Source organism: Otolemur garnettii, unplaced genomic scaffold (genome assembly GCF_000181295.1).
Source record: "Otolemur garnettii isolate 467f Iridium unplaced genomic scaffold, OtoGar3 scaffold00197, whole genome shotgun sequence".
Lineage (NCBI taxonomy): Eukaryota > Metazoa > Chordata > Mammalia > Primates > Galagidae > Otolemur > Otolemur garnettii.
In genome coordinates, this window is record NW_003852592.1 from 548,318 (window position 1) to 562,642 (window position 14,325).

At 41.0% G+C, this 14,325-nt stretch overlaps 1 protein-coding gene across 3 annotated transcripts in view; it reads left to right on the plus strand.

Annotated features, from left to right (window-relative positions):
- Positions 1-14,325, plus strand: part of KAT6A (lysine acetyltransferase 6A) — a 98,992-nt gene that overhangs the window by 69,423 nt on the left and 15,244 nt on the right. For all 3 annotated transcript variants that reach the window (XM_003801074.3, XM_023507664.1, XM_023507665.1), the window contains 4 exons: positions 3,837-3,952; positions 9,992-10,133; positions 11,581-11,742; positions 12,778-12,871. In XM_003801074.3, coding sequence (XP_003801122.1) covers positions 3,837-3,952; positions 9,992-10,133; positions 11,581-11,742; positions 12,778-12,871 — 514 coding nt within the window. The remainder of the gene's footprint in view (positions 1-3,836; positions 3,953-9,991; positions 10,134-11,580; positions 11,743-12,777; positions 12,872-14,325) is intronic.

Here is a 14,325-nt window from a genome sequence, read left to right on the forward strand (position 1 = left end):
CGGGGGAGAGTAGTAGACAACAAGGACACAGCGGCCAGTGTGCATAGTTAGAGCTGACCAAGTCCGGGGGAGAGTAGTAGACAACAAGGACACAGAGGGAGTGGGAGCCAGAGTTTGGGAGGACTTGGCCGTTGTCAGGACTGGCCTTTATTCTGAATGATACGGCTACCCCTTTAGGGTTTTGATCAGATGGAGGAGGGCAGTGCAGGAGCGAGGAAAAATTAAGGACACTTTGAGAATTATCCAGGTAAGAGAAGTGGATCATAGTGGTGATGGTGAAATTGGAATTCTGCTCCTTACGCAGATGTGATGGATCAGATGGTTGTGAAAATAAGGGGTCAAAGGTGAGGCCAGAACACAGCTGGGTGGGGGGATATACCTGCCATCCACTGAGGTGACAGGGTGTACAGGAGGAGGATGTCGAGGGGGATGTTTTAGTTCCCTGGTGTTAAACAGATTCACATTGTTGTCCAACCATCACTACCTCCTGTCTCCAGAACCTTTTCATCTTGCAGAACTGAAACTCTGTGCCCGTTTAAACCTGACTGCCCATCCTCCAAGCCCTTTGCAACCACCATTCTGTGTTCTCTCTTTATTAATTTGACTGACCTTGGGATCTTGTATAAGTGGATCTTGTATTTGTTCTTTTATGTCTTGCTTATTTCACTTACATAGTGTACCGAGTTTCATCCATGTGATAGCATCTGTCAGCATGGCCTTTTTAAGGCTGAGCCGTCAAGGGACACTTGGACTTTCCTACCTTTGGCTGTTGTGAATAATGCTGCCATGAGCATTGGGGTGCACACACCTGTTCTAGTACCTGCTTCAGTTCTTTGGGGCATAGACCTAGAAGGGGATTGCTAGATCACATGCTAGTTCTGTTTATTGTTTTGAGAGCCACTATACTGTTTTCCACAGCACTGTACTATTTTACATTCCCACCAGTTGTGGGAAAAGACCGACAGTTTCTCTACATCCTCACCAGTGCTTATTATTTTTTGGTGTTTTGTTTTATTTTGTTTTTTAAAATAACAGCCATGCCCGTGGGTGTGAAGCAGCACCTCCTTGTGGTTTGATTTTGCTCTGCAGTGATTAATGACATGTAGCATCTTTTTTTTTTTTTTTTTGAGACAGAGTCTTGCTATGTTGCCCTCAGTACAGTGCTATGGCATCACAGCTCACAGCAACCTCAAACTCTTGGGCCTAAGTGATTCTCTTGCCTCTGCCTCCTGAGTAGCTGGGACTACAGGCGCTCACCACAATGCCCAGCTACTTTTTTGTTACTGTTGTCACTGCTGTTTAGCTGGCCTGGGCTGGGTACAAACCTGTGTCTGTAGCTGGCGCTTACTAACCACTGTGCTGTGGGCCTGAGGCCACAGCATCTTTTCATGTGCTTAATGGTCATCTGCATGTTTTCTTTGCAGAAAGAAAAAAAAATGTCTACATAAAGTGATAAATTACTTACATACACCTGATTATCTTTCTTCTGCATAATCTTCTTACTTACATAATTTTGGCATTGGTACCAGATGCAGAGTGGAGGCTGGAGTGGCCTTTTTTTATAGCAGAAAGTGTAATTAGATCAGTGCTTTAAGGAAGCTAAGAGTTTTATTTCTCGTAGGCACATTTAAAGCTTTCTTTTGGTGTAGCCTAATTACTCGTGCATTTAGTGCTCCCTCTTAGTGATCTTAGAGTGAAAGATGAATTGTGGCCTGGCTTATAGGTCATCTTTTAAAGAATTTGGTACATTCAAGTGAGAATGAGGACATGAGGTGGCAAAATGAGTTAAATTTTTAAAATACATATTTTTATGCCCTTGATTATATTTGATACCTTCTACTTTGAAAAGTCACATGTTTAATGAAAAAGAATTTGGACAAAAAACTGAAAAGGAACAAGTGACCTTGTAAGGTGACCTTGTAACTGAGATGTGACAATCCAGTTTTGGCCAGGACTGGTGCAGCCGCGGCCCTTGCTCCCTGTGTGTGGGGAGCCTGGTGACTCCCACCCCCACGTGGGAGGCTGCTCCAGGGAGCTGGGGGTGGTGGCAGCACCCGGTGCGCATGTGCAGGCGTCTCTCTGTGCCGAGTGGGGGTGGTGTGGGCAGAGAGGAGCCCTTCGCGAGTCCAGTCCTGGATAGACCCTTGGTCGCAGCAATGTGCAAACAGCTGTACTGGAACTGGATCTCCACGTTCACGTCGGGCATCCGCCTGGAGGAGCGGCGGGCCACTGACGGGAAGCCCCTCGGGCAGCAGGCCGGGCCGCAGCAGCAGCAGGTCGTCCTCAGCTTTGGGGCTCCCGATGGGGTTCTGGCCTCAGGAAGTTAGATTAGATTTGTGGTATTTGGTTATTCTGAAATTTTTCTATATTGTTATTGTTATTTTGAGCTATGACGATAAAAGATAAGCTTTGTGAGCTGAAGTACTTGGTTCTGGCATGTATGTAATAGTTTAAAGAATAACTTCAAAAATCTTTTTTACAAAGCTCTATTTTGGTTTTGAGAAATGAAAAAAGAAATCTTACTTTAACCCTGCTTTGTGTATTTCTTCATTATTTTTGTATTTGGAGGAGCCCCAGTACTTGGTGTTACAATGCAGTTCCTCTCAGAAATAGATGCTTGTCTTTTGTTTTGAGGTGTCTAAGGAAGAGCTGAGGTTTCTCTTGGCTGTATTCCAGTACGAAACCTGAGATAAATCCCTTGGCCTTTTATAAAAGAGAATAGTTAAAAAGACCAGGGAGAGTTTTCAAATGAGTTGTAATGAAGAGGCTTCTTTTTTAAAACTGAATTTATGTAAAGCCAGTGGATAAAAACTCTGATCATTTTAGTTTTGTTATAAAGGGTGTGTGTGTGTGTGTGTGTGTGTCTAGGCTCCAACAGGGGACTTTCAATAATCTTTTAGTGGTCTCCACAGCATACAATTGAAGGATATTTTTGGTTCTTTTGATGAGGAGTTATTAATACGTGTATTTGATTAGGCTAAATTCTGGCTTTCTCAGTTAACATTCATGGAACATTGGTGCTAAACACACACGTTTATATATGAGTCTGTTGCTAAATTGGGTGCAGAGCAGAACAAATTACCCTTGAATTTAAGGTTTTAAAACCTGATATTTATTGTTTTTAGCAATGGCTGTGTTTGAATTTCTCAAGCAAATCATAAAAGCTTTAAAAGTTATTCTTTTAAGGGGTGAATGTTGTTCAGTTATTGCTGGGATAAAGGGCAAAGAGCTTGTTATTATTTTAAACATTTAGCCCCTATATAACTAAGTATTTTTCCGTTTGGTCAAATCTGCAGAACTCCTAATGAAGGGGATTTCAGGTTAGTGTGAAAGGAAGACTCTATATTGTTCTTGAAGATCTCCTGTCCTGAACCATAAACCACCCTTCTCTGTGGTCGGTAGGGCATTTCCTTTGTTGTCAGCAGAGGTGGTTAGGAATGATTTCAGCACTGTTTCTCTCTCTCTCTCTCTCTCACACACACACACACACACACACACTTAAAAAAAAATTCTATCCCCAAATGCAGATGTTTCTGTTTAGTAACTAAGTCATTAAGTGAATGAGTTTAGTTGAGGAAACTGTTCTCAGGGTTATTAAATATAGAAAATGTAGTCATACCAACTGTATTTGGTTCTAAGAAATTTATTAGCATTTTCATTCTTCATCTAGGTGCTCGATTTAAAGAATAATACAACTTACTTCAGATAAACTTGTTAGCTTGTCCCTGGCTTGTTATTGTTGTTCCCGTGTGGAACTCTAAGAAGACAACGTTAGATTCAGATCTCTTTGTTATCTCAGTATCTAATGAGCTGACTTTTTAATCTTGACTGCACAGAAAGTTGGAGTGACTGGTCCCCCTGATCCACAAGTCCGCTGTCCCTCCATCATTGAGTTTGGGAAGTATGAAATTCACACCTGGTACTCCTCCCCGTATCCTCAAGAATACTCAAGGTATGTTTTGAGGGACACTTTACCTTCTTCTGTTGTTAGACCCTGAGAACCCTTGAATGAGAAGGATGTTGATATTTACTTTGGCTCCTCCTCTCTTCACATTTACATTGGAGGAAACTGGGTGCTTTCAAATGTCCATGATGGCAGCACACTTTGGCAACTGATTGAGCCCAGTTGGCTTTAGGTTTTCTCTTCTGTAACCTGTCCAAAAGTTCAGATGAGAAACTTGACACGGGGTCAGAATAAAAGGGGAATGTCTTCACTAACCATTGTTTTTACAAAGATATATATATATATATTTTAATACAACATTTCACTTGGGTAGTCTTTTTTTTTTTTTTTTTTTTTGAGACAGAGCCTCAAGCTGTCCCCCTAGGTAGAGTGCTGTGGCATCACAGCTCACAGTAACCTCCAACTCCTGGGCTCAAGCAAGTCTCCTGCCTCTCCCAAGTAGCTAGGACCACAGGTGCCCACCACAACTTGAGTAGTTTTTGATCTAAATGGTTATGATTTAAGAAACTTAGTGAATGGTTTGTTTTCCTGGGAATAATTGGACAAATTATCTAAAACTGTAATTAAATAGCTTGGGTTTCCAGACAGGAAAATCAATCACTTGCCAGCTTTTTGGGATAAGGCAGCATGTTGGGTGGAGCTGATTTGGTTTCATGGCTCAACTCTGAAATTTATAAACCTTGTCACGTTAGAAGTTCCCTAACTACTCTGGGCCTCAGTTTCCTTATCTGTAAAATGAGGAGACTAATTATACTTCACAGGGTTGTTATGAACATTAAATGAGTTAAAACATGTAAATCACTTAGAAAATGGTAAGTGCTCAATAATGTCAGGTTTTTTTCCTTTAGTGTTGGAATTAAAAGAAATGAAATAAGGCCTGATCAAAAATTAAATACTGGTTTATTTTTTGAAGCCCAGCAGCCACATTAATGCTCTCTAATCTATGAATGACTTACACCTCAGTTTTCCGTTTAGCAGAGTATTGGGAGGAATGGTGAGTTACAGTGCTCTAGGGGTTAAGTACACGGTCAGAGGATTCTTAATCATGTGACTTCTTACCTGTCTAACAACATGGTCTGTCAAAAACATGGACAAAATTGATTGTAGTAACACTTACTTAGATCTTTTAAGTAGAGAGCTTTACCATGGGTTATTTCTAAGAGGCGGGGAATAGGTTAGCATAGTTGTTAAAAGGGTCATCCAGTAAAACTCAGTATCTTTTTTTATTTTTTACTTCCACATAAGGTAGTAACTGCTTCCCTGGTCTCTAGGTCTAGAGCAGAAGTAGAAACATAGGAGTAAGAATACCGTTATAGACACTGACTCCGTGAAGTAGCAGCTAACGAAAAAAGAGGAAAAATCAAAACTCTGAGAAATTAACAGACAAGCTCCTGAGTCACAGCAATTGAGAGCCATTCACCGTGGAGTGGGTGAGCCCTGAGCTCTGTCTTCAAGGCAGCAGTCTGTATCAGGGAGTAACAGCAAGTAATTTGACTTAAATTATACTTACATTTCTCTGTTTATAGAGATGTTAAAAGATGGCAGGAAATTTCTCAACTACCTTCAGAACTTAGGTATTCAAAGGGACTGATTTCTTGGGAGTTCTGGATAGGCAAGATCTTGTATGATCAAGAAGAAATGTGCTAAGGAATTGATTTTCTTCATAAGGTTTAAAGTAACATTATTATAATAATGTTTTTAGTGAGCTCTTTGCAAGCTTCAAATCACAAGAATCCTCAACTTTTTTCTGTCAGCTGGTGCAGGAATTGTGGTACAGAGAGATTGAAACCACAGGCCCCTGTCTCTTCTACTCCAGACATTAATAGATTAAAGGATGGAAATAGATCTGGGAGGCCAAGGCAGGTGGATTGCTTGAGCTCAGGAGTTCAAGATGAGCCGGAGCAAGAGCAAGACCCGGTCTTTAAAAATAGCTGGGTGTTATGGCGGGCACCTGTCATCCCAGCTACTTGGAAGGCTGAGACAAGAGAATCACTTAGGCCTAAAAGTTTGAGGTTGCCGTGAGCTTTGACGCCACAACACTCTAGTGAGGGTGACAAATGAGACTATCTCAAAAAAAAAAAAAAAAACCCAGAATGGAAATAGAGAGCTAGCCTCTGGTCTTTCCAGAGAATGATGAGAATGGAATCTTGAACTGTGATCTTTTAAGATGCTAAAAGGATTCATTGAAAATGTGTGGCTTTGGGCTCAGCGCCTTATAGCTCAGTGATTAGGGTGCTGGCCACGTACACTGGGGCTGGTGGGTTTGAACCCAGACTGGGCCAACTGAACAACAATGACAACTGCAACAAAAAAATAGCCAGACATTGTGGCAGGCACCTATAGTCCCAGCTACTTGGGAAGCTGAGGCAAGAAAAGTGCTTAAGCCCAAGAGTTTGAATTTGCTGTGAGCTGTGACACCACAGCACTCTGCCAGGGGCAAAATAGTGAGGCTGTGTCTCCAAAAAAAAAAAAAAAAAAGGAAAGAAAATGTGGCTTTTGTTTTGATGAGATTGTTACTAGAACTGGGTGTGAGGGAACTGGTTATCAGTGAAAGAATGAACAGTGCCATCAGAAAAGTTACTAAAAAGTGTAACAAGAATCATCGGGTAAGAAAGAACTGTGAGTTCAGCAACTCCCTAAGCAGAGTTTTGCACATTTTCTACCCATTGCCTTATCCATTGTGGAGGGTTCTGCAGGTTTTCTAACAGAAAATATTCTGTAATTTAGTAGATTCTTTAGGAATTATGACTTTTCTTCTGTCTTTATATTCAAAGTTCTCTGAGTTACTTTTATTTATTTTTTGAAACAGAATCTCACTTTGTCACCCTGGGTAGAGTGCTGTGGCGTCACAGCTGACAGCAACCTCAAACTCTTGGGCTTAAGCAGATTTCTTGCCTCAGCCTCCCAAGTAGCTGGGACTACAGGCGCCCGCCACAATGCTGGGCTATTTTTGTTTATTTTTTGTTTTGCAGTTTGGGGCCGGGGCTGGGCTTGAACCCTCCACCTCTGGAATATGGGGCTGGCGCCCTACTCCTTTGAGTCACAGGTGCCACCCCTTGTTTGTTTGTTTGTTTGTTTACAGGCTGGGGCCGGGTTCTACGAGCCCTGGTGGATGTGGTGGAGCCCTGGTGGATGTGGCTGGTGCCCTAACTGCTGAGTTACGGGCTCCAAGCCTCTTAAGTTACTTAAAAAAAAAGAAAAACTACATATATGTAAATTAGTTTAGGCTGTTTTACTTCTGAGTTCTTTTAAACTTTAGTTAACTAAAATGTTGATTGTGTATTTTCCAAATAATAAACCTCTATCCTCTAGTGCCTATTTATACTAGATTACTTCTACATTATTATTAAGAGTTTTTAAAACTTAAAAAAAAATTCCAAATGAGCATGCAAAAATGGAGCAGCTGGACCAAGAAAAAAAGAAAACATCAGGCAGCACCTGTGGCTCAAAGGAGTAGGGCGCCGGCCCCATACGTCGGAGGTGGTGGATTCAATCCCAGCCCTGGCCAAAAAAAAAAAAAAAGAAAACATTATGAGAGGAGAACTCTTTTGGGAAGTGAGATTATGCTTTAGGACAGCGGTTCTCTACCTGTGGTCTCAGCCCCTTTATAACAATGAAAATGCATTGCGGTGTTAGGAAGGCTGGGAACCACTGCTTTAGGAAGTGTTCCATAATATCTGGATATTTGTGTGTGTTGTGAATTAAGTGATCTTGCATCCCTGACTTTAAAAAGCAAAACAGAAACAGGAGCAGACTGACTGAGTCTCAGACATTGACAAGTGTAGAATGGAGGTAAACTGTAAGTTCCTCCAGTGAGCCCTGTGGTGCCCACACAGGGGAGAGGCAGAGGACCCTACTCCTGCCATGAAAATGTGACCGGTTCTTTGTACCAATGATTCCCCAGCAATTAAAAACAAAATGGAAAAAAAAAAAAAAAAACAACTTAGGTGGGCTGAGGGCAAAGGAAATTGTGATCATGGGACACAGCTCTGCCGCTGAGTGGCTTAGAGTGTGGCCTCCCAGTGCCGTCTGCTGCGATCCTCGTGAGACCCGGACAGGCAGGTGCCTGCGTAACAGAGGCACTGAGAAAGCTTCCTCTGCCTTTCAGTTCTCGTCCTTACTTGATCTGATGCACAGATTATGAGATTGTCACTAGAACCAGGTTTGATTATTCTCATACTCCCAGTGAAGATGAAAACAAATAGAATTCTTAGTGCTTTCAGCTGTTAAATGATGAATAAGTAAAATGTATATAAGAACAACAAAAATAACAATAATCGTAAATAACAGCAGCTTACTGGCCTAAGCATCTCTGGAATAATTCTGTGAGGTGGATGTTGCTGTCTTCGTTTTACAGACACAGCTTGTAAGTGGCAGACCAGACTTAGGCTCACTCCTCTCTTACCATGTAGCCATAACTGTGTGTCCCCGCATGTAGCATGGGTAGTTAGATTGATCTCACTTGGTTCATACCATAATCTTTAAGTAAAATTTAATACATTTTTTATTGTCATAGTAGAAGAAGTTGATCTATTATAAAGGCCACACAAACTGCTGCTATCTTGATCAGTGTTCAAAAGCCAGGAGATACTCTAGGAATTCCTGAGAATGTTTGCATCACCCTACAAGCATGGGAAGCACATCTGGCTGCAGCCCAGCCCTGTCCCCAGCTGGGGTCAGCATGGTGGCAGGCTCTCAAGTGAACTTCAGGTGCGGAGGCAACACCCCATGATGTAGTTGCCCAGAGCTTTTTGATAGTCAAGACGTAGGTGCTGTTAGGAAGGAGGTCACCAAAAGCAGCCCTAGCAGTGTTTTCCAGGGCTAGGAGTGTTCACAATCTTCATAACTACATTTCATTTCCTGTAGTTCTTTTTATAGGATATATTTTTTCAGTGAGAAAACTATGGCTATTCATGCTGTTAACTAAAAGAAATGTTTTGTTTTACCAGGAGCTTTTCCAAATGATTCCCTTTAGGTTAATGATATAATCCCAGTGGGCTTGGTTCTAATACAAAACTCATTCTTTTGCCTTCTTTTAAGGAGAAATTATTCAAAGTCCAGATATCTGGGAAGGCAGTTGTGGGACACCTGTAAGACTTAGTTCAGGCCAGACTCACACCTATAGCTGAGCACTTTGGCAGGCCCTAGTGGGAGGATTGGTTGAGGTCAGGAGTTCGAGACCAGCCTGAGCAAGAGTGAGACCCTGTCGCTACATAAAATAGAAGAATTAGTAGTCCCCCTTACTTAGGAGGATATTATGAGGAAGAAGTCCTATTAAACTACCTCTAAAATAGTGAAACTATTGAATAAATATAAATTAACATGAGAACATGTGAAAGAATAATTCAGTCATTAATTTCACTTGTTGACTTAACAGGTTTTCATATGTTGATACTTCACCAGGGTAGAGCCAGAATTTTAGGGTGCCAGGAACAAGGCAGTGTCACGTGCGCTAACTTAACAGAACATACTAAGTGTAGAATCTCATGCTTACAAACCCAGCCAGAGTCTGTCTGTGCAGGCACACTCTGTGTTCACTTGACTCAGCGCTGTGCCCAGCACAAGGCCTGATGTACAGTAAGTGGTCAGCAAATACTTATTTTCTAAAATTAATGAATGAAAAAATAAAGAAGTAACAAACAAGTGAAGAATAAAGCTTGAACATACCTTTCTCCCTCGCTAGTGTGCTCTGAAGGTAGACTGCTGTCTGTTCGTTGGAGATTCTCGAGAAGGAGGGAACGTGAGGTTTTGTGTCTGTCTGTTGGGAATCACTGACCTACTGGGGAGCCCTGAGCTGGGTGCTGGATCTCTTACCCTCGCCGTCCACCTGCTGACTGATTGGATGCTGTGATATGAATCTGTTTATTTTTAAGTTTTGAGGGTCTTTCCCTTTCTTTTATTGACTGATGGAGATAATGACACATTTTCTACCCTTTCGCCTGGGTACTAATGAGATAACAGTTGCAAAAGTTTGAAATCCCATAAAATATAAAGCTGTCTTTTTTTTCGTTTAATTATTGTTTACAGGCTACCCAAATTATATCTCTGTGAATTCTGTCTAAAATACATGAAAAGTAGAGCTATTCTACAGCAGCACATGAAGAAGTGTGGCTGGTTCCATCCTCCTGCCAATGAGATTTACCGAAAGAATAATATTTCTGTCTTTGAGGTGAGGTCGCTGTTTCATAATTGTCCAGTCCGTTTCATGAACAGCCCCGCTTGTACCGCAGCTTTTGTGCAGTTGGTCGGGGCGGGGGGTGCACTCAGTATCGAGTCAGATAATCAGCTTTGTGAGAAGCAGAATTAGGCACAAGCTTGACCTCAAAATAAATTATTCTGTATTTCATTGGATCAAAAACATCAATATACTGGGCGGCACCTGTGGCTCAAGCAGTAGGGCACTGGCCCCACATGCCGAAGGTGGTGGGTTCAAACCCATCCCTGGCCAAAAACTGGAAAAAAAAAATCAATATGCCTTACCATTTTATGTGCCACTAAAAAAGAAAAAGGATTGATAATTTATAATTTTTTAAACTCCATTTGACTATATAATGCCAATCAATTTTGCATATGTTAAGATGTGATAAAAGTACATCTTAGAATCTATGAAATATGGCATTTAAGTGAAAGGAATTCTATTATTTATTTAAAAAGAATGTCTCATAGGTATGTCTTGAATTGCATTAGTAAGTCTTATTATGCAGATAGGCCTTATGCTATGTCTGTGATTCTGCGCTATTAGTAGCAGTCTTTAATTTCTTGATCCTGATTTCTGTGGTTTGAGTACCAACTGTTAACTAGTACAGTGATAGAATTTCAGATGGTCAGGTCCATCCAATCTCTCACTTTCCTAGTCTTTCCTAAGACTTTAAGAGATCAGTGGAGGGCTCTTTACCTAGGGAGAAGGGAATGGCTTCTTCATTTAAGCATATATTAGTGGGTATTTTAAAAGCAATATTAAATTACTTAAGTTGTTGAGGAATCTTGGAGTATTCATATGGACATCCATTGTCAGTTTTCATAAAAAAGCAAACTCTAGCAGCTCTAAGAACACAGAGCTGTCAGGATGGGAGCGCAGTGCCATCTGAGTTCCACTTGCCGGGTGGTTACCGAGGGACCGCACTGGCTGCTTCTGCTTGGCCGGGGCTGGTGCTCAGGTGGCTTTATTTGGAGGTGATCCCCATCGTGGTGGTCAGACTGCCGTGGGGAGAAGAGTACAGTTATCTTTGTTTTACCTAACAGTTGTATTTTAGAAGGATTTCATTTAGAGCTTTTGTTGAATTAAAAACTTTTGAAAATGAAGCTTGTCACCCCTAGGATTTCAACAATTAATCTTTTTATAAAAGCAGAAAATGCTGTTTTAAAGCAGATTATCACCTCCATATGTTGCTATTCCTGCTTTGTTGAAGTATAGTATTTTATATATTTTGTTGTCTTAAAAACAGCAGGTACCATAATACTCCCATTTCGCAGGAAGACCTGTAGGTTCCAGTGCCTTCTGGTCACCAACAGCTTCTCCTCGGCAGGGCTGTGGATGCCCAGAGATGCTGGAGACTGCTGTGTGTTACTACAAGGAAAGAGACTCTGCTGACCATTCTGTTGTTTTTCCCCTCTAGGTTGATGGGAACGTGAGTACCATTTATTGTCAAAACCTGTGTCTCTTGGCAAAGTTGTTTCTTGACCACAAAACACTCTATTATGATGTGGAGCCATTTCTTTTTTATGTTCTAACACAGAATGATGTCAAGGGCTGCCACCTTGTTGGCTACTTTTCTAAAGTAAGTATGTCAGCTTCAATTTTGTTTGAATTCCTAAGGAACTCTGACACAGTCTTTGCTGTTCTCACTAGAAGGCACTGCAGGAGGCAGCACCGTTAGGTGTCATCTAGCTGTTTGTAAGAGAAAATGGAAAGGACATTCAGAAACGTAGCAAGTGCTAGCAGGTGCCTGGTAACATCCCACAGACTGTATTCCCCCCAGAGCATGAATTGCTGGCAGGACGCAAGGGGAAAAGCTTTTAAATGACTTCTGTTCCCATGGTGATAATAGATAGAACTTGTGAAGTAAACAGTCATTACCTCTGAGTTCTTTCTCAGCTTAAATCTTCTCTTCCTAATTTGAATTTAAGGTATAGAAGTAAGAATAAGAAGCCATTTTTTATTAAAGGGCATTTTGTCCTTCCTTAATCTTCCATTCCCTTGGTGGGGGGAGATTATTTTCTCGTCCAACAGCATACAGATTGTACATTTATTTAAACAAGGCCATGGTGAAATCTAAGTCTAGAAAACAGTTAATGGAAAGTACTTTATTAGAGTTCTTTAAGTAGGCTTTACTTCATTAGCTAAATACAATTTAAAATACACTGACAGTGTATTTGTACCCAACATTCAAGACTTCTGTGTAAAGTCAGGAGCAGCTGATAGGAAGTGGGGCTACTGTGTATAGCACCAGAGCAGGAGATAAAACTTTGAAATAACTGACAGACCGACCGTCTCACTCCTGGGGCTCTCATGCTCTGTCATGTGCAACTGTGCGGGTCTCAAGCCTTGGTGACCAGGAGTTGCAGCTGTGTTGGACGGCATTGTTTTATTTCACGTTTTTATTTCCTGGGAGGACGGTTGCTTTTGTAGGTGATGGCAGTGACTTAACTCTGTCCTGTTTTCTCCCAGTGGGGTATTTTTCTCTTGAGGTACATCGCTGTTCCCCAGAGGCCAGGGCTGTGGTTGTGGCTGTTGGTCTTTGTTTCTCAGTAATTAGCATCACTATTCAGCTTTACCAGCCTGTAATCTTAAAACGTGGCTTCTGTCTCCCCAGGAAAAGCACTGCCAGCAGAAGTACAACGTCTCCTGTATAATGATTCTCCCCCAGTACCAGCGTAAGGGCTACGGCAGGTTTCTCATCGATTTCAGTAAGAATTCTGTTAATTTCTCATTATCTCTTCCTGTAGACTTTCTCTCTATACAATTTTTAAAGATTTGTAGATGAGTGTTGGCTGTGGGTATCTTCTGTCATATTGGTACATGGATCTTAAAAACCCAAAGGCACAAGTTCTTTTCTTTTGAGTGGACATGGAATATTCTAAAATAGCTAATTTTGAATGCAGTTTTGTGTGATCTATAACAAGCATGTTCAATTTGCAGCTGTCCATTTACAATGGAACTTAATTTATGAGTAACACTAACAACAATACTTTTGTTGTATGGCTGAATTAGTGTTAATAAAGAAATAGAATTCCTGCCCTCATTTTGTTTATCTGAAAAAAAGGTGTGTATGTTTTTGGTTATGCTCTAATAGGAAATAATTTAATCTGAGTTTTAAAGCGAAAGCCAACAGTTCTAGAGAGATCATCATGGAACTTGTGTTGTTTTAACACATTGATAATTGTGCTTAGAAAGTTAAATGTATGTAATAAATGTTATAATGATTATAGAATAGTAATTTGGGGGAATGTTTTCCACAGATAGTGCTATAAAATAATACTTAAAGTAATATATGCAGAAATAATAGTTCAAACTAAGGATTTTGATTCAGTCTTAAGAAGTTAATTCTTATGTGGATCAATTAAGCTTATTCTCCTTGGCCTTAAACTATACTCTTTACCCTCTGTGTAAAGTCAGGTGCAGCTGATAGGAAGATATTTTGTTGAAAAAAATACATGCTACTGGTTATTTTGTACATTTTCTGCTTTTTTCGGATTAGGAGTAGGAGTGTGACAGAGATTATTTCCTCCGATACATTGTTTTGAAATAGGACTCAGGGTTGAACAGATTATAGATTCCATTAAATAGCAAAGTTAAGGAAAACATTTTATTTGTGGTGATTAGTATTTGTTGAGGTATATAAACAAATTGATTACAGTATTTGTTTTTATTTACTTTTCCTAGTGTAATTATGTTTTCCCAGAGTACCGTTCTTAGACTGCTTTTAACTTTTCTCTAGTGAACAGAAAAAACACATTTTCCTGCCGTCCTCACTTTTGATTCTTTGCCCTCGGAACGTCGGCCTTTCTTTGCCAGTTCTTGAGAGTTACGTCCTGGACAAGAGACAGAGTGATACCACCATGCACTCACTGTGACACTCGAACTCATGTTGGCACTCTCGTTTGCCAAGGGCTGTGATAGGTGATTGTGAGGAGAGCTTTGGTTACAGTGCGAGGTGGAACCAGTCTTAGTGGGGTTACCTGAGAGTTAACGGTTCTTCTGAGTGTCCAGGGGTTACCTGAGAGTTACGGTTCTTCTGAGTGTCCAGGGGTTACCTGAGAGTTACGGTTCTTCTGAGTGTCCAGGGGTTACGTGAGAGTTACGGTTCTTCTGAGTGTCCAGGGGTTACGTGAGAGTTACGGTTCTTCTGAGTGTCCAGGGG